The following is a 22,463-nucleotide window of genomic DNA, read 5'->3' as shown; positions in this document are numbered from 1 at the left end:
CGGAGGCTTGATGTGGAAACGACCGTTAAAGGGCAAACTCTTTACCCAGCTGTAGACGAAATAGAAATGGTATATGGCACAGTAGCGTACAAGCCTGTTCGAAGCAGGGGCCCATCATCCAGCCTAGAGGTCCCCTCTTTCCGATCGGAAACAGGCGACGTCCCTCACAACGAGTGTGTATGGTGGAACCTTTCCAAACCCCATTCTCAGGGGTTTAAGGGGGCTAAACTTACAAGGAAATAGCACAAGACATGTGTAGTGATGTTTGTGATGTGGTAGATAGAACATGCATAGTGTGTAGAGATGTGTGGAGGTGTGAAGTGTGTTCAATCTCTCCTTATCCGATCACAGTCCTAATGATTCCTTCGCAGGGTTAGGGTGTACATACTTACCAAGGCCACCAGCCATCTCAACAACGCACCTTTAGCACCTTTCGCACCGAGACCCATGACGAAGCTCAGCCAGTAGCCGAGACCGCGGACCTGAACGCCATTACGGTCAAAGTCGGGCTTCTCCGCAGTCATGCTCGACAGGCGAGCGAGCTCCTTAGGAGAGTACGGCATGTAACGCACGCGGATGAACTTCTCGAGCCACGATGGCGTCTGAGCAACAGATCGGCGATGGGTGAACATGTCGAATGATGCCCTGCCGCGGTAGTTGCCTGTGCCGGAATCGCCAACGCCGCCAAAGGGGACGGTCGAGATTGAAGCGTGGAAGAAAGCATCGTTCTTGGTGGCACCACCAGAAGTGACCTCGTTGAGGACTGCGACACATGTTAGCTTGGCTCATGTAGAAAAAGATGTGCGACGTACTCCTCTCGTTCTCCTGATCGCTTCCGAACGTAAACAGCGCCAGAGGCGTTCTGTAAACCTGGTTCGCAATGTTGATGGCATCATCCAGGGTATCGTAAGGCATGATGGCGAAAACGGGGCCGAAAGATTCCTCCTTCATGACTGAGTCGAGCATGGAGTCAACCAAGACCGCAGTGGGCTCGATGAAGAGCTGGTCCTCATCCAGACCACCACCCATGACGATCTTGCCGTTTGTCTCGTCAAGCATCTTCTTGATGCGATGGAAAGACTTCTTGTTGACAATGCGAGAGAAGTCAGGGCTGTTCTTGGCACCGCTGGGGAAGAACTCCTTCAGGGTCGCGTTGAGGCCCTGGACAAGCTGGTCGACAATGGCACGGTCGGCGAGGATGTAGTTCTGGGAAATGCAGACCTGGCCAGCATTCAGGCACTTAGACCACATGAGACGACGAGCGGCCAGCTTGACGTTGGCGTTTTTGGTAACAAAGGCGGGGTTCAGCCCACCGAGCTCGAGAGTGACGGGCGTGAGCGTCTCTGCAGCCTTCTTGGCGATGATCTTGCCGACGGCGGTGCTGCCAGTGTACATGATCTTGTCCCACTTGACATCAAGCAGCGCCTGTGTCTCCTTCACGGCGCCATTGACGACCTGGTAGGCCTTGGGATCAAGAGCAACCTCGAAAATCTTGGCCAGAATCATGGCAGTAGCCGGGGAGCTCTCGGAGGGCTTCAGAACGGCCGTGCATCCAGCGGAGATAGCGCCGATGATGGGGAGAAGAGTGAGCTGGACGGGGAAGTTGAAGGCACCAATGACGAGCACCATGCCGAGAGGCTCCTTGCGGATGCGCGGCTTCAGAGCGGCGAAGGTCAGAGGAACATCTTCGGGAGTCTCGTCCTTGGCGAATTGGTCCATCTTCTTGATCATGTAGAGGCAGTCATTGGCGCACCACTCGATCTCGGAGAGGAGAGCCTCATGCTTGCACTTTCTCAGATCCTTGCGCAGGGCATCGCAAAGCTGGGGAGTAAAGTCCCTGATGGCCCAGTAGAGCTTCCGGAGCTGGACCTTGCGCCAATTGAGGTCCTTGGTCTTGTTAGAGCGGAAAGTGGCGCGCAGGGTGTCGGTGAGGCGGTAAATGTCGTCCGTGGACGTGTGAGTGAAGTCGGCGATCTTGACGTCTGCTGAAAGCGCCATTGTGGATGATTTCGTGATGATTGGGCTAATGTCAGGCTTTCTGCTACTGGTTTCGTCTGCGAAGAACCGATCCTAGGGATGGAAAAGAGGAGGTTCGTGAGGGGAAGAAGGAATGCCGGGGTTCGGGTCCGCGGAGAGGATGGTGGTGGTGGTGGTAGATGCAGTTAAGGTTGTGAGGGCTGCGGCGACTTATGTATTCGGAGTAGCAAAATGGCAGCAGTATCAGCAGCTAGCGGACTGGCCGTTCGGTAAGGCACAGCTTAAAGTGAGTGGATGGGTGCGCCTGCGACAAAGCTCCACTTGATGTGTGCTCGGCCTCCGCGTCGCCGGGTGTGATGGAGGGAGGTAGAAGGTGAGGTTAGGGGCTCGAGGAGGTACTTTGGGACGAAAGGTATTTTATTGATTGTACGGATAGGGAGTCAGGTCCGGGGCGAGCAACCTCGGCGCGCGAAAACAGGCAGACGGTCGGGATGAACAGAGGCCGGATTATCATTCACTTTGGTGTTCCTCCTTCTAGAAGGCGGTTTGTTGTGACCAACAGTCGATGTTGCGAGTGCGAGCGAGAGAGCATGAAGCTACTTGGAACGATGGGAATGCAGGAGAGCACACACGCAGCAGACGCGACGCTGCGGGGGCGGCGAATGCGCTGCAAGTTGGAAACGAGTTCGTTTCCCAAAAAGCAGGAGCTACGGTAACGGTGCGGTACGCTAGTTGCATGTGAACGAATGCCAGTCTGTGAAATGGAAAAGATGGTGTGAGCATGGATACCTGCTCTTGCCCGAACCAGCCAGTCGAGTTGAATCGGATTTGGACAGGGAATGGAGGCATAGATGTCCCGACGGAGTGGCCTCGCCTTCATAGGGAACGGACTGAGCCACCCTTCCATGGGCCGCTCGCTGTCCCGATGGCACACAGCGGTTTGCGAAGTCATGACGCCTTCTAGTCATTGCTGACTGACGCCTCTAGAACATGTTAGCCCAGAGCTTAGAGGCGCCTCAGAGCTTCAGGTGAATCGCCTTCATCGACCGTCTCGAATGCTGCGCCAGAGCTGTACTTTAGCAGCAGAGCAACTTGGAGCTTCAGCGAGGTCCCGGTGCCAATCCCGCTGCTTGGTAGCTTCTTCCCCACATGGAGCATTGCAACGCGCTCTCTTCGGGGATAGAACCAAAGAACGCCACCCCCTGTGCATCTCGCATCTCGCAGCGACTCGCGAGCACCTGCGCTGCGCTAGAAAAGAAAGATGCCGAGGCATCAATTTGGCAGAACAGCGGGAATGGCATTGGCATGAACGAGCATGCTGACTAACAAGATACCCCTGTCCTTGGCCCTGTTTCCAGGTCCCCTTTTGGCATCCGTTCCTTAAACTTCACTCCCCGGCCGAGTCTCCGCCGAGAATGAAGTGGGATCCCGGAATCCACATGGCAGGAAATGTGATAATACCATGCGCATTGAGAAGTGTCCAAAATTCAATTGAGCAGGAGGCCAAGTGACATTTGATATTGTCGTCAGGATAAGCTCAAGATGTTCAGGATTGCTGACCAAAGTCATTTTCCAATCCTGTCACCTGAAAGGCCCCATAAGCGAATAATCACACACTTTAACCCGACTTCACCAGACCAGCTATTGCGGACGAACCCATTAGGTACTCTGTATCGTTGAAAGAGTTGCAATTTCAGTCCCCAGGTGCACGAGGCTCTCGGAAAGCATCATGTGCGCCGGGACTACCAAGTAATTCCAACGGGGTCATCGTGCGCGTCCCCTTTTATATTTCTATAAATCCGACTCAGGACGGATGTATACATGGAGATGTTACACGGGCATGCTGAACCTCAAGAAAGCCAGCTGCCTAGTCATACACATGTCTGGAGATCCTTGAGGTATGCATCCCTCAGACGTCATCTTTTTCTTTTTACGGGACTTGAGCTCGATTCAGCGGAAGTAGTGCCCTACCGACGAGCATTCTTCGAGCCGCCACGGCGAACAGCCACCAACTCCGCCTCCTTGACCTCGGCCTGCGCCGGCTGCTCGAGGAACCTCTCGATCGTGCCCATGCCGTCAACAAGCAGTCCCTCCTCGACCTTGGCAGCATCGGCCTTTTCGCCCTGCTGGCGGAACGCAGCAAGTTCCTTGCGGCGCTCTTCAGTCATGCGCCACTCCACGGGGAACCTGGGCTTCTCCTTGAATTGGTGATGCCTGGTATCCAGAGGAACATCCTCGAAAGTGTCCTTGGGGTCCTATGATGATTTTATTAGCCCTGCTGCCCCTCTAGTTCTTCCTGCCAATGTGCTCACCTTGGCTGTCGCAACAAGCTTGTCCACCAGGTCGGACAGATAACGCTTGTTCTGAGCCTGGTGCTCAAACTTCTCACTGCTCATCTTGATGATGTCCTTCTCCGGGTTCCATCGCGGACCGGCCAGCTTTCTCAGCTTGTCGGCCTGCACCGGCGTGAGGTCCAAATCGACCGGCGAGAATTCCACGACCACCTTCTTCTCCGCGGGATGATGCTCGCCCATGTATGTGGTGTATCGGAATCGCAGCACCTCATCCTTCGCGGGCGGCTCGAACGGCTTGGCGAGCTCTGTCGTCGTGGTCAGCAAACCATGAGCCCACTAAAGTGTCATTGGAGGAGCGAGGCAACGTACTGGCAAGCAGGGGCATCTCCCAAGCCATGATGCGGTGATAATGTCTGTGCTCGCGAATCTCGTCGAGCTTGCCGTGGGCCATGGATGTCATGTCATCCTCGTCGAATTCGTCGACGATATTCTCAGTGTCCACCATGGGGGCGTCTGGGTCGTACCAGAATGACTGCCTGTTGGGCTTCACTCTCGGAGCGAGCATCTTGTACTCACGGTTGCTCACGAGCGGCTCTTGTCGTTCCGCCTCCTCGTCAGCCTTCGTCCACTGCCTGTCGAGCCACTCCTCAAGCGACAACGACTGCGCCGACGGGTCGCTCTTCCTCATCCGCTGCAAAGCCTCGACCTCGGCGGGCTTCAGCTTCTTGACCACATCTTCGACGGTTTCCTGTACTCTGTAAAGCGACTTGTCGACCCCTTCTTCGTCTTCGTCCCCGCGCGCACGTCTGGCGGGGCTGGCGGCAAACGTTCGCCTCTGGAACTGCTGCGGCGGCTGCTGGTGGAACTGTGTCGCGGCTCGCGGTGCGATTCTTGGGGCTGTCGGTGTCCGGCGACAGCTGCGGACGCAGAGTCGAAGTGCTTGCCCTGCTGTTGCCATTGTGGGCGGGATCCTCGGTGGCTGGGGGCGGAATTGCTGATTTCCCCGTCGATTGTCGCGCTGGAGATGGTGTTGAGAATTGTCCCCGAAATTTTTGGATCGAGCTCCAGCCACATCCCACCACTGCACTAGCCACACTTTAATCGAGTCCCGTTATTATGTATGCCACTAGCCACCGCCAACCTACCTAAATCATCCATTCCTCCAACACACCACAGGAACCTTATCTGGACCATGTACTCGTTCATCATGCAGAGTTTTCCTGTTAAGGGACCAATCTGACATTTTCTTCTTCGAGCTTGCTGTGTGCTCTGAGGATTTTCAGGTGTCTCCAAGGTTCACAGAACATGAAACCACAGCGTAAAGCTGACATTTGTTGGATGTCTAGAAATGCTTCAATTCGTGCACATTGCCGGTGTGAAGGACAATAAGTTGGACTCAATCGCAGCGAATACATGCACATATGTGCGCTCTATTTCAAGGGACTACATGAAGAAAAGTTTGCCGTCATGGCTCAGTAAAAAAGGTATCATTAGTTATTAGTTTCCTGCTCCCAGACGCCAAGTATGCTCCCAGAGCCTCTATCTTCGTACACTTCTCATCAATTATTTACGTTCTAAAAGCCGGATGTCTTGCGGTTCATTATTCCAGTACTAAACTGTCTCGCCTTGTCGAGCGTGTTCTTCATCCCCATGAACGAGGTACGATGTGACTTCAAGTCAGGTTTACTGCTAAAGTCAGCACATGGACATCCGCGTCGTGTAACTCGTTTTGGAGCCTAGCTTACCTGGAGTCAAACTCTTGCTGATGCTGAGAACTCGGTGGTGATACACTCTCAATGCTCAATGAAGACTGCTGCATCGCCGGCGGCATCTGCTGGGGCGGACTCTGCCATCCTCCTGGCATCTGTTGAGGCATATCAGGGAACGGCTCTTGGCTCTGAGGTGACGTGTTCCCGGGGCTTGGGCGGTATGATGAAGGGTTGAAGGGGGCGGTATACGGAGCAATGGGTGGCGCGAGATCATCGTTCTCCTCCGAGATCCTTCTCTTGGGATACTGCGATGGCAAGCCGAGACCCGCCTGGTACATTGGGGCGCCAGGGTACGACGACGCATTCTGATATGCGGGTCGCTGATCTACGACTGGGTTTGCATCGGAGGTTTGCGCAGGGGGTGGTTGGAACTGGCTTCCAGACATGTTGGAAGGCGTGGGCGAGGGGTTCAAGGCGTACGATGGCGCTGGCTTGCGTCTGATCGGCCCTTGACCAGGGGAGAGCATCGGCTCGCCTGAGAGAGCTTCGCTTGACTGTGTCCACGACATCGGTGGTGCCTTGATGTAAGGCGGTCTGTTGAACCTCTCCACCGGGTCTGGCTGCGGTTCAAACTCGTACTTTGAGAGCATCTCCTCCAGCTGTACCTGCTGGGAGTACCTCCTCTGAGACGGCAGCCCCGCGATGGTAGTCGGGGGCATCTCAACCGGCGACATGTCGATCTTCTCCGGCTTGGGAGGAGAAGTTCCGAATTGCTGAAGCATCGAGACCTGGGCGGCTATGGCTTCCTCTAGTTCCTGTGACAGCTTCTCGCTGCGAGGTTTGAGAGGGGACGGTGCATGAGGCGAGTCGTCGACCTTGCGGGCGCTGTTCGGGAAAGACTCGGTTCGCGGGGTCTCATAACTGCTCCTCTTCCTGTCGTCGTCGTCAGATGCCTCTGACATCCTGTCTTCGGGATCCTCCCAGTCATCATAGGTGAGACCTTGACGACCGGTTCCTACGCTGCGGACGACCTTCGTGACGGCCGAGTTGCCGTTGTGCATAGCCTTGTTCAAGGCCGACATAATCTCCGAGATGCGGTCTATCAGGACTTTGGTGCAGTCATCGTCACCGCCATACTCAATAGCCGACTGAAGAGCATTCTCATTGTCGTGGTTTGTGTGAAAAATGTCGGCCCCGTGGTCAAGGAGAAACTTGACGCAGTCCGCGTCACCCTCGCGAGCTGCAACGATTAATGGGGTATCGCCATCACGATCCTCGAGATTGATATCAGCACCAGCGTCGAGCAGAACCTGCAGGGCATCCACCGGTAGGTTGATCACGGCTTCGATCAGCACCGTCGAGTGATCCTGCCCACCAAAGACGTTGACCTCTGCCTTGGCGTTGACGAGAAGCTCCAAGATTGTCTGCTCGCCTCTCATGGCAGCCGCCATGATGGGAAAAGTGTCTTCTCCCGCTCCAAGGTCGGCATTGACGCCGTGTTCTATCAACAGAGTCACGATTTCTACCTTGCCCGACTCAGCGGCGGCCTGAAGCGCCGTTCCCTGAGGGAAGTTCTCATTCTCGGTGAGCGAATTGACGTCAGCTCCGCGATCGAGGAGCTCCTTGACTACGTCATAGTGCCCTTCTGCCGCGGCGGCTTGCAAGGCCCATCCGTCGGGGGAATCGATGTCGGCACCCTTGTCAAGGAGTAGTTTGACAATATCGAGGGTGCCGTCGTAAGCAGCGGCAGTTAGAGCTGTTCCATACCTGGCCGGTGTTAGCAGTGTCTATTATCCCTTGATGAAGTCCACTCACTCATCGCCGGTGGCATTTGGGTCGACATTAAAGGTCTCCAACAGAAGCCTGACGGTTGATTCCTTCTCAAGGTCTGTGGCCTCGTACAAGCTGTCATTAAGGGTTTCTTTGGAGATGTCCCCGTTAGTGTACTTCCATGCAGCCTCAAGCACCTTGTCCTGATGCTCAGCTGTAGTCGCAGCTTGGCGGAAGAGTTCGTTGCAGTCGAGACCCTGTCGCTTCTCAAGCAGGATCATGACAATCTCCCAGTTCTCCTCCTCAGCCGCTGCCTCCAAAGCCTCTTGGAAGCACTCCTGAGAATGGTCATATGTCAAAAGCTTGTTGAACACATCGACCCTGCCTGAAACGGCAGCCTTGACGAATGCCTTGTCAAATTCCTTGGGAGGTAGCTTATCAGCGTAGGTTTGAGTGAGGTACTCGAACATAGACAGATCCGCATGCAGACCAGCCAAAGCCAGGGGAGAATCGACGGTGTCGTCCTCAACAGCCAAGGAGACGTTCTTTTCGACGAGAAGCCTAACGGCATCGGGGTTTCCTGAAGAGATGGCAGCGTTCATCACCGGACCGACGTCTTCTGCGATAGCATTCGCATTTGCTCCTTTTTGGATCAGCTTGTTCATGATCTTAACGTGACCGGCGTTGGCAGCCATATGCAACGGCGTCTCCTGCCCGATGTCGATACCATCATCGATGTTGGCACCACGCTTGAGGAGCTCATCAACCGTGTTGGGCCGTCCAATGTAAGCCGCGAAATGAAGCTAACAAACATTAGTGGACACTCCAAGCTTATGAGCAGCAAGAAATACTTACTGGGGTGTTTGTGAGTTCATCCCGCTTGTTGATCTCATCTTCGTGTCCATTCTGAATCAGGGCCGAGACGAGCTGCCTGTAGCCAACAGCAGCGGCGATGTGGAGTGCGGTAAGATGCTTGGCCTGAAAGCTTACCAGAGCCTTGGTCGTGTGCATGTACACGAGCAACCAACGGTACCGAATGAGCGACTCCTTCTCCCAGAAATCGTCTTCGCTGAGATCCTCGGCGATCTCGATGGTAGACTTGCTAGCATGGTGTAGCCAATGCTTGACGGGGTAAGCCAAATACTTGCCATCAAGACTTTGCGCCTCCTCGACCTCATCGTCTTCCATTTGGTGGTAGTTATGCATAGAATCCTCGTCCCAATCGCTTTCATCTTCTGACTCTTCTTCCTCTGAGTCACTCCCGTTACCGTCATCCTCGTCGGCATCGGACTCTTCGCCATTTTCGCTGCTTGCCGCTTGTGAGCCTTCATCCTCTTCCGTGTCGGTTTCCTCTGCAGGCTTCTCGACGGGTGGGAAATCGAAGGCTTGCTTGATATGAGCCAAGCACCGCAGGGCAATGATGCCATGTTGCCACTTCCTCTCGTCTCCGGACATGCCCAGAGTCTTCTTTGAAGTCTCCTTCTCCAGGAGGTGCTCCCTGACGACAGTGTCCATGAAACCAATGGTATTTTCTGACCTTCCACTGCGTGTCACTACTAGTAGTGGCCTGCACTTCTTGACCAAACCTTGCAACTCAGCTTTTCCTTCTTCAGTCGCAGGAAATCCAGCTAGCACAGCAAGCTCGTCTTCTGTCGGTTCCTCAAAAGTGAGCACGAGTGTCCGCAATAATTCCTTGATCTTGTCTGCATCCTTCTCATTCGCACGGAAAATCTGCAACCAAGCAGCATCGAGCAAGGCCTTCAGCTCCTGGGGCATTCCCTCTAGTATGTGTCGAATCCTCAGGTCGCTCTCAGCCTCGGACAGTTCCGCAAGTTGCATGCAAGAAAGCTTGATCCACTGACTGTTGGACGCACGCTTGCCGATGAGACTGCTGGCAAAGTAGGTGAGTGCCTTGTTGTACTTCTTTGCGCTGCCGAGCTCCTGGACTTTCTCCTGAGCGGTTTTGCGTAGCTCGAGTTGTACCTGGTCCGAGTATTTGTCTTCCTCGAGATCGATGAGCCGAATCCCCTCAACCTTCAATGCATCCTCGACATTTTGAACTTCCCTACTTGTGAGAAACCACCTGGTTGAGACTCTCTTATCGTCCTCGTGTTTGAGCTCATCCATCTCCGCGTGTAGAAATCTCATGAGCTTGATGGTCGACTCAGCATCTTCCGGCAGCACATGCAAGTTGTTCATGACGAAGTACACCCTTCGTCCAATGAACTCGTCCATCAACATATCCTGGAGCGTCTGCCAAAGATTCTCCACTGTTAAGTTCGCCTGGGTCTTTGAGGAATCTTCGCCCTTCTTCTTCACGAAATGCTTCGCATACACGGATAAAGATGGTTGCTGGTTGATTAGTTGGCGGACCAGTGACTTCAGCAAGTCCTCCGCGGTTGAAAAGTCTGATGATGGATCGCAGAAGAAATATGCGAGGAGTACCGGTCCTCGCCCATGGCTCTGCTTTTCGTCGGCTTGAATCATGTTGTCGATGTCCCGAAGTGTCGCCATGGTCGCTCGCGTCTTACCCCTTCCTTCAGGTCCTCGGATGAACAGGGCCTGCCCACGAGACCTAGACGCAGTGGATTCGGCCTCACTAGTGTCTTTCAGCCAGTCGAGATACTCTGTCTCCCTTGGGATCCAAGTCGATGGTGGGAATTGGGGCGCAAGGATCCTCCTCTTCTTAGCAACCTGTCCACCGTTCAGGAGCTCCATGACACCATTGACAGTCTCTTGATCAATTCCACGTGTCGAGTTGAGGCGATTCTTCACAACAAGACTGGCGCCATGGATGAGTCGTTTGAGAGGTTCCCTAACAAGTTGGTATCGAGAGTCCTTGAAGTCGCTGAACTTGACGAGGTCTCGGTGATTCGCCGCCAAAGCCATGTCTTCGATACCTGGAAGTGTTGCAGACTCTCTTGAGACGAAGTCCTGGACCTTCTTTGGTACGACTGTCTTGGCAATCTTCGACATAGCAGCGCCGTACTTCTCCTGGGTATAGTCGGTTGGGTGATTTTCGTAGAAGCAGAAAAGCTGAATCTCAGGGCTGATCTTACGAGCTAGACGCAAGAAGTCGTTCTTCAGCTCATTCAAGCTCTCGTCTCCAGGCGTCATCATCTTGACCAGAGCGGAAGACTTGGTGTATCCCAAGTGTTCGCCAAAATCACCGAGCAAGGCGGCTACGGCAGCAACTTGAGCACCGCCAAAGGGCGTTCCGAAGAAGGCACATCCTGCGATGCACTCAAACATCCTGGGAAACACGTCCCTATATGTGTCTGCAGCGAGAGTAATTGCCTACGTAATTTATCAAACTTACGGATCTTGTGCTAGACGCGGTTTACATACCTTGGCAATGACCAAACCTCCCATGCTGTGCCCAATGAACACTATTGGGCGGTCTCTGATTCCCTGTCTTCTAATGAGCAAAATCACTATCAGAGACTCCGAGTGAGCTTACCTCTCGGTTGGCCTGAAGGCCTTCCAACATGGATTTCGCAATGTCTCTCATAAAAGACTTAACCTTGAGATCCCCAACCCATGCCGATTCATACTGATAGAGCAAGATGCGAGCTTTTGGAAAGTCCCTGGCGAGACCATCCTTCTTGTTGCTCGAATCCGAAGACGGCTTTGAAGTGCCATCGTAGACACCAGTCGCCCAGTTAAATCCTGTCTCCGACTTCCAACTGTCCTCCGGATGAGCGCCCAAGCCTGGCACAAAGACAATGCTGTTCAACAGTTAGAAGCAAACCCTCAAAATCTCTTCTGCCGATGAGATGTGGCATACTCAACGTCGATTGCTGATCCAGAACCATTTTCTTTCTGAGGATTATACAGCTCCTTGAAGCCCTGCTGAACCGTCTGATACGTTGTCCTGGGCTTCGGACCACCCGGACCCCCGTGAGGTGCCCTTCTCGTTCCTGCTCGCCGCAGAGACATGATGATGCCGCCGTAGTTGAGACAAGTTTACCAACACGAAAACAAAGAAATTGTTCCCGAAGACGGGAGAAAGAAAGGTTTGAGCAAGATCATAATAGAGATCATGAGATTTCCCAGGCAGCGGCGTAGCAGAGGCAGGCAGGCAGTGCCTGTAAGGCTGTCAGTCCGGGGTCTAGATGCCCCCGGTAGACCAGTTGGGTCCCCCTGCAGCCAGGCGGCCCGAAACGACCTTAGCGGCGTCAGCCACCCATGCATTGTCATCCTACGATGCCAGCGCCTGTCCGACAGCGCCAATAGTCTATTCAGCTCGATTGCAGCTGCCTCTAATTTTGTAGCGCCGTTCCACTGGTGAGAATTTAGCGTTGCTGAGTTCGTCTCTTTTCGGGATCCAGGCGAGTCTGTCGATGTCCGGCTGCGCAGAGAACCCCCTTGCCTGCATGCTGCGGTTCTTCATCTTAAGTGACATGGGAGCCTCCGTTTTGGACCCCAAGAAATTTAGATGCCTATTGCTCCTTTGCAGCCTGCTGAGACCAACAAAGACCATGCGGTCCAATGGGTGCGTTTGGCCTTACTAACATAACTCGCTTGAGTTTGTAGGCGCCAGCAATTCGACGAGACCTTCGGTGATCCAGAAAAGAACTTCTGTCAAGATCGCTGGTCCGGCCAACACCCTGCGCAGCGAGGACCGTGATATCCTTTGACAAGACAGCCGACTCAGGTGCCAGGACCGACAGCTTGGATCACACTTCATGCTTGGAAAACTCCGGCTTACAAACTCAACCCGCATCTCTCGAGTCGCACCATGGATCGGCCGGCGTCTGTGCCTTTCACCGTCCGCGTCCTCGATGACGGCTTCAATCATGCAACCACTCCCGCAAGGACCTCGCCGCCCGGAGCTTTTGGCGACCTCCTCCCGGCTACCAGCCGAGCACAACACGACCACATAACCGTGCCGCGAGCCGACGACCCAGAGTTCCTGGGCCGAGAGCTCTTCGTCCGACGTCTGAACGATGTCCAGGACCTCCTCTGGATTTGCGGGCGTCCGATGCCCCCGAGGCCCCTCCACTATCAGTTGCTCACCTCGCGGGAGATTCATGTCACAGAGAACCCCGAGCTTCACCTAGTATGGGCCAAGAACCGCATCTTCGTCAAGCCGATACCCCGGTGGCTGCTGGACCCAGACTTCTGGGCCGCCCACCTGCTTGTCACCACCGCCACCGACGACGGCACCAGCAGTAGTGACGGAAAGAGACATCAGTCCGATCCGCGAAGGGAGCTGGTCGCCTGCGCGCTCGGATTCTTGTTCTCCTACACGGCCCTCGTCGCGTACGAGAGCGACTTCCGCATAGCCGTTGAAAAGGGCCTCATGCCGCCGCAAGTGAGCTGGGACCGGTGGAGGGCATTATCGGCGCAAATCGTGCAGAATCACTGTTATGCGTCCGTTAACCCGCGCTACTGGTACGGCGAGCTCCGACTGAGCCGCTTGAACAAGATCTATCGGGTCCGCTTGGGGTATTTGCTCCGGGGTTACTCCAAGGTTGCTTCCCATGCGGTTTATGAGGACCTGCTGCGGGACAACTTTGCGGCGCTGGCTGCGGTTCTTGGTTATGTTGTCATTGTTCTCACAGCGATGCAAGTTGGGCTGGCCACTGATCAGCTCGTGGGCGACAAGTTGTTCCAGAGCGTGAGCTACGGCTTCACCGTCTTCTCTATACTGGCTCCTCTCATTGCTTGCTTCGGCATCGTTGCCTTCTTGGTGGTCATGTTTGTGAGCAGTTGGATGGTGACCAAGGTTTATGAGAAAAAGAGGTTCCAGGAGATGGGAGTCGAGCCCTTTTGGAGAGACCGGGCAGGCAGACGATATGTGCAGGTAGCAACCAAACAAGATATGTCTGAGTAGACGAAAAACTAAAAGGACAAGAAATGACATTAACAGGAGGTAGGCATTAAGGAATAATGAATGCCCTTTCAAGCGGTCAGCAGTGACGTCTCTTATTGGATAAGCTCGCCTGCATTGTCTCTGGAGAATGAATAGGAGCCAACCTAAGGACTGAAGTGGTAAAGAAGCCGTCCACTGGTGGTGACGGGACCCTAAACATAGGTAACAGCCGTTGGGGCTACGTACTTCAAGGCACCGCCCTGTAACGCCCCGCGTGCTCAAACAAACCCGCTAGTGGACCCTGATCGGCTGTGCCACAGTGCAGTACCTAGGTACCTACCTAATTCAACGTCACCGGGAAGCTCTCACAAGCTAAACCCATTCATCAAACATCGCGCGTTGGACTCGCAGCCTCAACATCACAAATATCCCTCGCCTTCTAACAGCCTCTCTCCCTACCGCACCTCACAATGTCAGCTGAACCCCCAAGGCTTGAACGGCACTGCCTCGTCACTGTCGGCGCAACCGCCCGCTTTACCCAACTCCTCAGCGAAGTCGTCTCGCCTACCTTCCTCGACTTCCTTGTTGGCGACCACTACACCCACCTGACCCTCCAATGCGGCAAAGACTACGAGCATTTTTCTCGAAATACTCTCCCAATATTGGTTTCTCGCTGGCCAACACTTGAGATCACTGCCTTCGACTTCGTCGACGATCTCACCGTCGAAATGACAAAGTGCCAAGCCGCTGCTGGCCGTGAGAGAGGCGTTGTGATCTGCCATGCAGGTAATGTCATGAGAATTGGGAGCCAATGGAATAATATCAAGCTTATGGAAGACATAAGGCACCGGAACCATCCTCGACGGCATGCGCGTCAACGTCCCCCTCGTCGTCGTTCCGAACCCGACCCTCAAGGATAACCACCAAGTCGAGCTGGCCGAGGAGATCCAGCGCCAGGGTTACGGGATCTGGGGCCGTCTCGGCGACATCTCATACGCATTGGAGCAGCTTGTTCTGCAGCTTGATAAGACCAAGGTGCAATTCAAGCCTCACTCCGTGAAGGAAGACGTCGAGCCTCTCAACGTCGACTTGTGGCAGGTCACCAGTGCTATGCTGGGACGCTACGCTGTAGAGACACCCCAGCCTGCAAATAAAACGGGTGCGGGCAATGGGGGCTCGGGGGAGGTCCAGCGTGAGGAGGTGGCTCAGATGACGATGGGCTAGATTCCCATGCAGTGGACACCTTCCCGATATCACTTCGGCATGAATTGATGAATCACGAGCTAAAAAAGGGGAAGATGGTTGGCATGGACAGTATGATCTTTTAGAAACGGAGATACCCCATTTTAACAGGCGTTGGTTGGTGTAACGTCATTTCGCTTTTCATTCAGTCATCATGATTCTACTAGACTATAGTCTACAGAGAAACAGGAAACTATTGAAGTCCAGACACAGCCCAGACCTTGATGGCAGCGTCAACTCCCACACTTGCCACCTTGGAGCCGTCTCCAACCCAGGCAACGCCGTTGACGCCGTCTTTGTGTGCGTTGAGAGCCTTCACACGGCTACCAGGCTTCGCCAAGCTCCACACATACACGTTCGTGTCCAAAGCTCCAGATACCGCGTGGGTTGCGGCATCATTCCAGCTGATGCAAGTAACCCTCGCGGTATGCGCCGACCATCTATCAGTGGCGACCTCCCAGTCACCTGACTTATACGCCACAATCTTGCCGATCTGGTTCCCGACAGCAAGATATTGGCCATCCTTGGAAAAGGAAAGGCAGGAGATCTGAGAGGTAGACTTGTCGAGCGACTTGACCTCGGAGAGCTTTCCAGAGCCGTCCGCGCTGTAAATCTTAACCGAGTTGCCGGAACCAACGGCTACAGTTGAGCCGAATGCGCCAACGGCGAGAGGAGCATATCCGAGACGGTTCTCCGCCACAAGCTTGTTCTTCTCGTAGACGTCCACTCCCTCGGTAGTCGCCACATACAGCTTTCCGTTTGTAGCTGCAACGCCCTTGGGTTGCGCAGACAGCTTGACAGAATCGCCAACAAAGGTGTTGGCAGACTCATCGACAGTCCGGAGAGTGTCATCCCAGCCAACACTGAAGGTCTGTCCAGCTTCAGCGCTAAACTGAGTGACCTGGTTCGAGTGCGCCTGGCCGTCAACAACACTTCCAACACCGGATTCAACATCCCATTGGCAGACACGGCCGTCAAAGCTCCCGGTCCACAGAGTCTTGCCCTTGCCATCAGATGAAGTGCCGAGAGCTGTAATGTTCTTGTTGTGCCCCTGCACGATTCTGCTAGGCTTGTCGCTTCCCTCGTTCAGGTAAATAAGGTCACCGTCGAGGTTCAAGCTGATGATCAAGCCATCGCTTCTTCCGTGTGGCCACACGACACCGACTTGCTGATCGCCAATGCTAACGCCGTCGCCGAACTTCCACGTCTGCGTCGCTTTGCCCGACTCGACATCCCATACTCTAACTGTCTGATCCGCGCTGGCGGTGACGAACTTGGTGCCGTCCTCGGCCCAAGAGACGGCAAAAATACTGCCAGTGTGTTCTCCCTCGCCGATCTGCTTTGTTGGTTCGCCTGTCTTGCCATCATACAGCTGGATACGCTTGTCGGCGCCGACCGTCACGAGTAGGCTGCCGTCAGGAGAGAAGGCGGTTCCGAAGACGAAGCCACGGTGAATAGACGCGTGCTTAGAGTTGAACTTGAAAGGGGCTCCGTGCAAGAAGCAGATGGAACTGTCGTCCGAGACGGTTGCTGCGCGCAGCGGACGTTGTTGCCTTACGGCGACGGAGTTGACAACCTTTGAGTGACCGCTGATTTCGCCCACCGAGTTGCCACTGTCTGCCGTGATGCAGTGTCCGAACCGCTCCTTGCCGTCTCCGACTGCGATGATGCGCTGAGAATCGCCGTCCCATCCGATGTCGTTGATGCGGCCCGAGATGATGTGGTACTCGCCTGGCGATGTGTCAGCGGGTTAAGCTGGGCAAGCTGGAGATCATGGTGTACCCTTCGTGTTTTCGGCCTCGACTGCGTCCCAGACTCTTACGGAACCCGACACATCGCCACTGGCAACGTAGAAGCCGCTTGGAGAGAAGCGAGCGACGCTGGTTTGGGCCGTGTGGCCGGTGTATTGTTTGCTCACGGAGGGGTTGTCGATTGATCTGAGGAAGATAGATTTGCCGGCCTGTGTATGGACTGCTGTTAGCTAAAAATCGGCATTGGATCTACTCAGCCCGAGTCAACTGACCGCGTACGCGATACGCTCTCCCTTCTTGTCGGTCGAAAGCTGGGTTGGTTGGCCGCGCTGCGTGGCGGGCGAAGCAGCTAGGATCTTTTCAATGTTGACAGACATGATGGAACCAGGTGTCCAGAAAGCCTGCGTGAAATTTTGCGACGAAGATCAAGACACAATGAGAGAGCAACGAATGATTCCAAAATGTCGGGGAGGTGAAATGGGTCAAGTGTCAGCTTCCCCAGGCAACGCAATGGCGGTCGACAATGTGGGAACCTGGACCTGGGACCTGGCGATCCTGGTCCGTATGGAGGGGCAGTGCTTCTTGCGTTCCATTTGGTGCTAGTGCGGGGCAGAATGACGTTCGTTGGATCCAACAGAGGCAGCTGCGGTTCCAACCCCCTTCACCATCGAAGTTTCCAAGGTGCAGAAGCCATAGCTACCTAGGAAAAAGTTCTAGACCTGGGAACTCTACCAGCAACTTGTCGACGCGAAATGAATGCGTCGCAGTGCATGCGACAATCACTCAGCCCGGGATCGCCTACAGGAAGTCGCTTTAGGTCAGTCGTGCAAGCTAAGATGTATCCACCGTCTGGACTATAAGAGTTGACTTTGGGACACGGAGAATCATCGGTGAACGGGTAGTCCGCCTACACAACGTCCTCATTGGCGCAATCGGTTTAGCGCGTCCGACTTTTACGGCTTGCACAAGGTCATTGAAATCGGAAGGTTGTGGGTTCGAGTCCCACATGAGGAGTGGTCATTTTTGGATTTCGTGGCGATGATTCTTCGTTCCATTGGTTGTTTTTTTAATTCTTTTTTTATTTATTTAGGTTTTGAAATGGAGTGAAGAAACTAAGGCCCTCTCCCTCACAGATGTTCTTCTGTAAGTAATTGAACTGCGTTTTCTGAATAGTCTTCTCCCTCTGTAAACGCTTTAAGCAAGTAAGTCACACAGAATATTAATGTGACGATGTGAATTCCGATGAGTACCTCTGCGTCCCTGGACGCAGAGGTGGCAGCACTGAGAACACGCGCGCAAGTGAAGAAGAAGCTCAAACAATTCGCCAGGTATGGTTTCAAAGGAAGGCGAAGCTCGCATTAAGGATTGTCAGGAGGAGCTCCTATCTCCAAGGCCTGAAAGAGGGCCACTTCACCGGCCCCTTCAGTGCTCTCCCAGTTATCTATTTGACTCTTTCTCTCCCCAATCCACGACCTTCTTCTGCGCCCTCAGTGATAGCCTCATACTTGAGTCAACTTAACGAGGATCGGATAGCTTACTAGCATTCAGGAGACGTTCTTACTTAGAGCCGATTCTTCTGAGAACCTTATATGTGACGTAACCCTACCGGCCGAAGCCAGAGCTCGTTGCCACTACAGAGAGCGAGAGAGCGAACAAATGTTTCTTAGACCGCACACGAGAAGGGAGTCAGAAAATTCAAGTGAAAGGAAACTTGGCAATACAGACGGACTAAAGGGCCGCAAAAGATTCTACAACTCCGAAGAGCCATTTCATTCTCGTAAAATATGATTTACTACAAAGTACACACCGACAAAAGTCGAGGCCATCTATCGCGAAAGCCATGTAAGAATCTCCTAGAAATAACAACTCAGGGTCGTACCAGACCAAACGCCTTTTCTATCACAGCCACCGCCAGGTGAAGCTTTACCCGCACCAAAAGAACCCTGTGAAATCATGTAGCTGACCCAACCGTCTATTTCTTCTTGCCCTTGGTTTTGCTCTTCGCATTGGTTGTGGATTTCGTGGAGGCGACGCTCGACGCTCTTGAGGGTGCTGCAGACGTGTTCTTGCTGCCCGCTTCTGACTTGACATTGTCCAAAGCCTTATTCTGAACTTCTTGTTAGCCATATTCACGTACCAGCTTTCCTTCTGATTCTTACATTGACGCCGTTCTTGGCCTTCTTCTTAGCGGGAGCCATGCCGAGAATGCTGTCCTCATCGTTCTCCTCGTCATCGGCGGCCTCTCTCTTAACCTTGCCGTTGACGCCGTTCGCGCCCTTAGTAGGATGGACATCCTCGAACTCCTTGACGATTGTAGTCAAAAGCGTTGTGCAACGACGGCTGAGCTCCACGGGCGTCCTGCTGAGGAAGAACCAGTCGAACCGGAACAGAGGGCTCACAGAGATCTCGTCACGCATCTTCTCGTACAGGCCAGGGGAGTCGATGCCGAACTTATCGAGAAGCACCAACAGGAATCTGTCCTCCTCCTCCGTGTATACCTTCTTGTTGGTAGTTGAGACAGAGTAATTGATCTTCAGTTGCTGCAAGGGGACGCGGTACTGGGACATCTTCTTGCGAAGCAGCTTCCGTTGGTGCTCGATCTTGCGCATGCGCTCTTCGCCGTCTTCGATAACCTTGATGTACTTATTGTAGTCGGCGATTTCCGTGTAACGCTGCCAGAAGACCTTGGCATACTGCTTGACCTCGGCGGCCGTCTTGTCGTTAATGTCCTCAGCAATGCTCTCGTAATCGTTGCGACCGTAGCGACCAGAGGCATTAATGAACTGCTGGAAGTCACGACGGTTCCACTCGCCGAAGCCTTGTTGCGACAGTCGTTGCTTCTCCTCCAGCTCCTCTTCGTTGAGCGGCGTGGCATCATCGATTTCCTGTTGATCCAAAGCACGCTCTTGCTCTCTTTCCTCCAGCTTGTCATCCTCGCCATCGGGGAGAGGGACCTTGTAGCCAATCTCTTTGCGATAATACGCCGTCTCACGGTCCTGGAGCTCTCGGAGACGAACTGGGTAGAACTGGTAGTCGTGTACGGGAACTTGCTTCGGCGCTCTGGGCGCCTTGGGCTTGTTGTCCTTCTCCTTGGGAGGGTACATTGTCTGCCGGAAATACTTGTCCATGGAGTAGGACTGCTCCTTTCTCTCACGCTTGGCCGGGTTGATCCAGTTCATACCGATGTCCTTCTTGTTGGTCTTGAAGTCCTCGCCATTCCAAGTGTAAGCAGATTCGGAAGTGAAATTCTGCAGGTCGTCAATGCCGAGCTTCTCGTACTTGGCATTCAGCTCCTTGGTTCTCGTCTCACCCGAGGCGAGAATCTCATCAATATCGTCCTCTTCGACATCGGCACCCTTGGAGGCTAGTGAACCGGTGGCGCCCTTGCTCTGGAACACCTTCTCGGCACCGTGTTGGATCATGGACAACAATTCGTCCTTGTTTGCAGCCGCCTTCGCAGCCGTCTGAGCCCGACCTTGCTGGATAACAAGCTGGTCCAGACGGAGCTTTTGGGCTGCTCTCTCCAAGACCTTCTCTTCGATCGCGTTATCCGTAACGAATCGATACACAACAACTTGCTTGGTTTGGCCGATACGATGAGCACGATCCATAGCCTGCAGGTCAGCTTGAGGGTTCCAATCGCTGTCGTAGAGGACAACGATATCAGCAGTGGTAAGATTGATGCCCAGACCTCCGGCTCTTGTGGTGAGCAGGAAGATGAACTTCTCAGAACCCGGCTTGTTATACTCGTCGATGGCAGCAATACGGTCCTCGTGTGCCGTTCCACCATCAATACGGCAGTACTTGTACTGCCTGAAGACGCAGTAATCCTCAAGGATGTCCAAGAGACGACTCATCTGAGAAAAGATGAGAACTCTGCTGCCTTGCTTCTGCATCCTGTTCAAAAGCTTGTCAAGAACAACCATCTTGCCGGCATTGTAAACGAGATGCTCATCAGTGGTGTAGGGCGGACCGGGCTCAGCTCCTTCGAACAGGTAAGGGTGGTTGCAGCACTTTCGCAGCTGCATCACAATGTTCAGAAGTCTTGTCTTGGACTCGCGCTTTCCGTTGGCACCGTTGACGGCGTCAATGTCCTTCTCCAGGATCTTTTGATACCACTTGATCTGCATCTCAGACATACCCAGGTAAACGTTGACCTCCTTCTTGGGCAGAAGACTCTTCTCCACGTCACTCTTGACTCTTCGAAGCAAGAACGGTCTCAGCACGCGGTGAAGCTGCTGAACGACCGTGTCCTGGTCACGATCCTGGCCAGAGAACCATTGATCGAAAGCTTCAGAGTCACCAAAGACGTCGGGAAGCAAGAAGTTGAGCAGAGCCCACAGCTCATGCAGGTTATTCTGGAGAGGTGTGCCGGTGATGAGAAGTCTGTTTCGGGAGTTGAACAGACGGATAACCTGTGCCAACGACGATTCCTCGTTCTTGATACGGTGCGCCTCGTCGATGATGATGTATTCCCAAGCAAACTTCCTGAGGTGTGCCTTCTCTCGCAGAACCATTTCATAACTCGTGATGCAGACATCAAAGTCCTCTGAGACCAATCGATCATTGATGAGGTTGTGGCGCTCCTCCTTGGCACCCTGAAGCACAAGGACGTTGACTTCGGGCGTCCACTTCTCAAATTCTCTCTTCCAGTTGTCCAATGTCGACTTGGGAACAATAACGATGTGAGGTCCAGTGATGTCCATGATGTGCCGCAGGTAGCCCAAGAAGGAAATCGTCTGCAATGTCTTGCCGAGACCCATTTCGTCAGCAAGAATGCCCGAGATACCGTTCTCGTGGAGAGAGATCAGCCAGTTGAGACCAGCGACCTGGTAGTCTCTCATGGTTCCCTGAATGAAGGCGGGTGACTCGCGGAAAACGGTCTCGGCAGAGCCTCCGTGCTTCTCATCGCGAAGAAGCTCGGCATCTTCCTCGGCTTCGGTCCGACGGCGTCTCTCGTTGTTCGCGCCTCCTTGACGCGCCCCGCCCTTCTTGCTTTTTGAAGCTTCCGCATTCTGTCGATCAATCTCGGTCATGATTTCACGGATCTTAGGATTGGGGTTTGTTTCGATGAAGTGGCGGAAAAGGTCTGTCAGGCCCAGCAGGTATCGGAATCGTCGAATACTGTCCTCTTCCTGTTCAAAAGCATCAATTAGCGTCCGCCAACCGAAGGTCTTCCATCGAACGAAAGAATTATGTGAGCTTGCAAGTACCTTGGATTCGCCCAGTCTATCGTGCTTTTTGCCGAAGATGCTGCGACGTAGCTGATTGGCTTCCGAACGTCTTTTGCGACCATCTCCAACGGGCTCGCCAGCAACGCTACTAGCTGTGGTATTCGGATTGGTGTCTGAGTCGGTGTAGTCGGGAGTCTCGTCAACCTCCTATATGCACGTCAGCTGCAAGGCTTCGTTTGTAGGGGGCTGTCGCGGGGCCTGACACCGCAACAACGGTAGGACATGAAACATGAGAACGTACCATCTCTTCGGCATGATTGACTTCTGGGGCGTCGGACATTGACGCGTCGGTGTCGACCACGGCAGCTCTTGAGCGAGAGGGCGCCATCTTGATGGCCGTAAATCACTTTACGCGACTTACACGCGTTTCGCAAGATTTCACGACGCGCACCAGGAAGACTGATTGAGTATAGATCTTGAAGCTGTCGCCGAGCTGGAATGTAGGAAGGTGCGTCTGAGCTGGAGGTCGAGTGCCTGCGCTGCGGTGCAGAAGTTGAATGTCTGTAGATGTTTTTCAGAAGTCGTAGAGAAAGGTGGGATCCCTCCGCCGGTAGAGACAAGTCTAATCAGGATTAGCGCGTTTGCGCCGTGTCAATCAGTCCGCCATGTGCAGCACTGCAAGTGCCCACAAGTTCACCGTGCAGGTACCTAGATCGGGAAAACCTACC

At 53.8% G+C, this 22,463-nt stretch overlaps 7 protein-coding genes across 7 annotated transcripts; 2 read left to right on the top strand and 5 right to left on the bottom strand.

The window, feature by feature from the left end:
* Positions 1–345: 345 nt before the first annotated feature.
* GCG54_00011989 (Beta-apo-4'-carotenal oxygenase) lies at positions 346–1,998 on the bottom strand (the record flags this gene model as incomplete). The annotated part of the gene is made up of 3 exons (XM_045411877.1): positions 346–363; positions 393–763; positions 813–1,998. 3 exons carry the CDS (start codon positions 1,996–1,998, stop codon positions 346–348), a joined length of 1,575 nt encoding a protein of 524 aa, XP_045266750.1.
* A 1,946-nt stretch (positions 1,999–3,944) lies between these two features.
* On the bottom strand, positions 3,945–5,229 carry GCG54_00011988 (37S ribosomal protein S24; the record flags this gene model as incomplete). The annotated part of the gene is made up of 3 exons (XM_045411876.1): positions 3,945–4,232; positions 4,290–4,576; positions 4,641–5,229. The coding sequence occupies 3 exons, from the start codon at positions 5,227–5,229 to the stop codon at positions 3,945–3,947; spliced, it is 1,164 nt and encodes a 387-aa protein (XP_045266749.1).
* A 616-nt stretch (positions 5,230–5,845) lies between these two features.
* Positions 5,846–11,689, bottom strand: GCG54_00011987 (Protein SERAC1; the record flags this gene model as incomplete). Its single annotated transcript, XM_045411875.1, has 7 exons — positions 5,846–5,957; positions 6,017–7,747; positions 7,796–8,553; positions 8,606–11,047; positions 11,099–11,161; positions 11,211–11,478; positions 11,538–11,689. 7 exons carry the CDS (start codon positions 11,687–11,689, stop codon positions 5,846–5,848), a joined length of 5,526 nt encoding a protein of 1,841 aa, XP_045266748.1.
* Positions 11,690–12,491: 802 nt separating this feature from the next.
* On the top strand, positions 12,492–13,589 carry GCG54_00011986 (uncharacterized protein; the record flags this gene model as incomplete). Its single annotated transcript, XM_045411874.1, has 1 exon — positions 12,492–13,589. The coding sequence occupies one exon, from the start codon at positions 12,492–12,494 to the stop codon at positions 13,587–13,589; it is 1,098 nt and encodes a 365-aa protein (XP_045266747.1).
* Positions 13,590–14,038: 449 nt separating this feature from the next.
* GCG54_00011985 (UDP-N-acetylglucosamine transferase subunit alg13) lies at positions 14,039–14,792 on the top strand (the record flags this gene model as incomplete). The annotated part of the gene is made up of 2 exons (XM_045411873.1): positions 14,039–14,354; positions 14,413–14,792. The coding sequence occupies 2 exons, from the start codon at positions 14,039–14,041 to the stop codon at positions 14,790–14,792; spliced, it is 696 nt and encodes a 231-aa protein (XP_045266746.1).
* A 211-nt stretch (positions 14,793–15,003) lies between these two features.
* Positions 15,004–16,938, bottom strand: GCG54_00011984 (putative WD repeat-containing protein C9G1.05; the record flags this gene model as incomplete). Its single annotated transcript, XM_045411872.1, has 3 exons — positions 15,004–16,541; positions 16,593–16,770; positions 16,834–16,938. The coding sequence occupies 3 exons, from the start codon at positions 16,936–16,938 to the stop codon at positions 15,004–15,006; spliced, it is 1,821 nt and encodes a 606-aa protein (XP_045266745.1).
* Positions 16,939–18,533: 1,595 nt separating this feature from the next.
* Positions 18,534–22,123, bottom strand: GCG54_00011983 (ISWI chromatin-remodeling complex ATPase ISW2; the record flags this gene model as incomplete). The annotated part of the gene is made up of 3 exons (XM_045411871.1): positions 18,534–18,668; positions 18,721–21,942; positions 22,037–22,123. The coding sequence occupies 3 exons, from the start codon at positions 22,121–22,123 to the stop codon at positions 18,534–18,536; spliced, it is 3,444 nt and encodes a 1,147-aa protein (XP_045266744.1).
* Between the last annotated feature and the right edge of the window lie 340 nt (positions 22,124–22,463).

Source organism: Colletotrichum gloeosporioides (assembly GCF_011800055.1).
Source record: "Colletotrichum gloeosporioides strain Lc1 chromosome Unknown consensus_28, whole genome shotgun sequence".
Classification (NCBI taxonomy): Eukaryota; Fungi; Ascomycota; class Sordariomycetes; order Glomerellales; family Glomerellaceae; genus Colletotrichum; species Colletotrichum gloeosporioides.
Note: the sequence above shows the minus strand (reverse complement) of the source record. Positions and strands in the feature narration are given on the sequence as shown.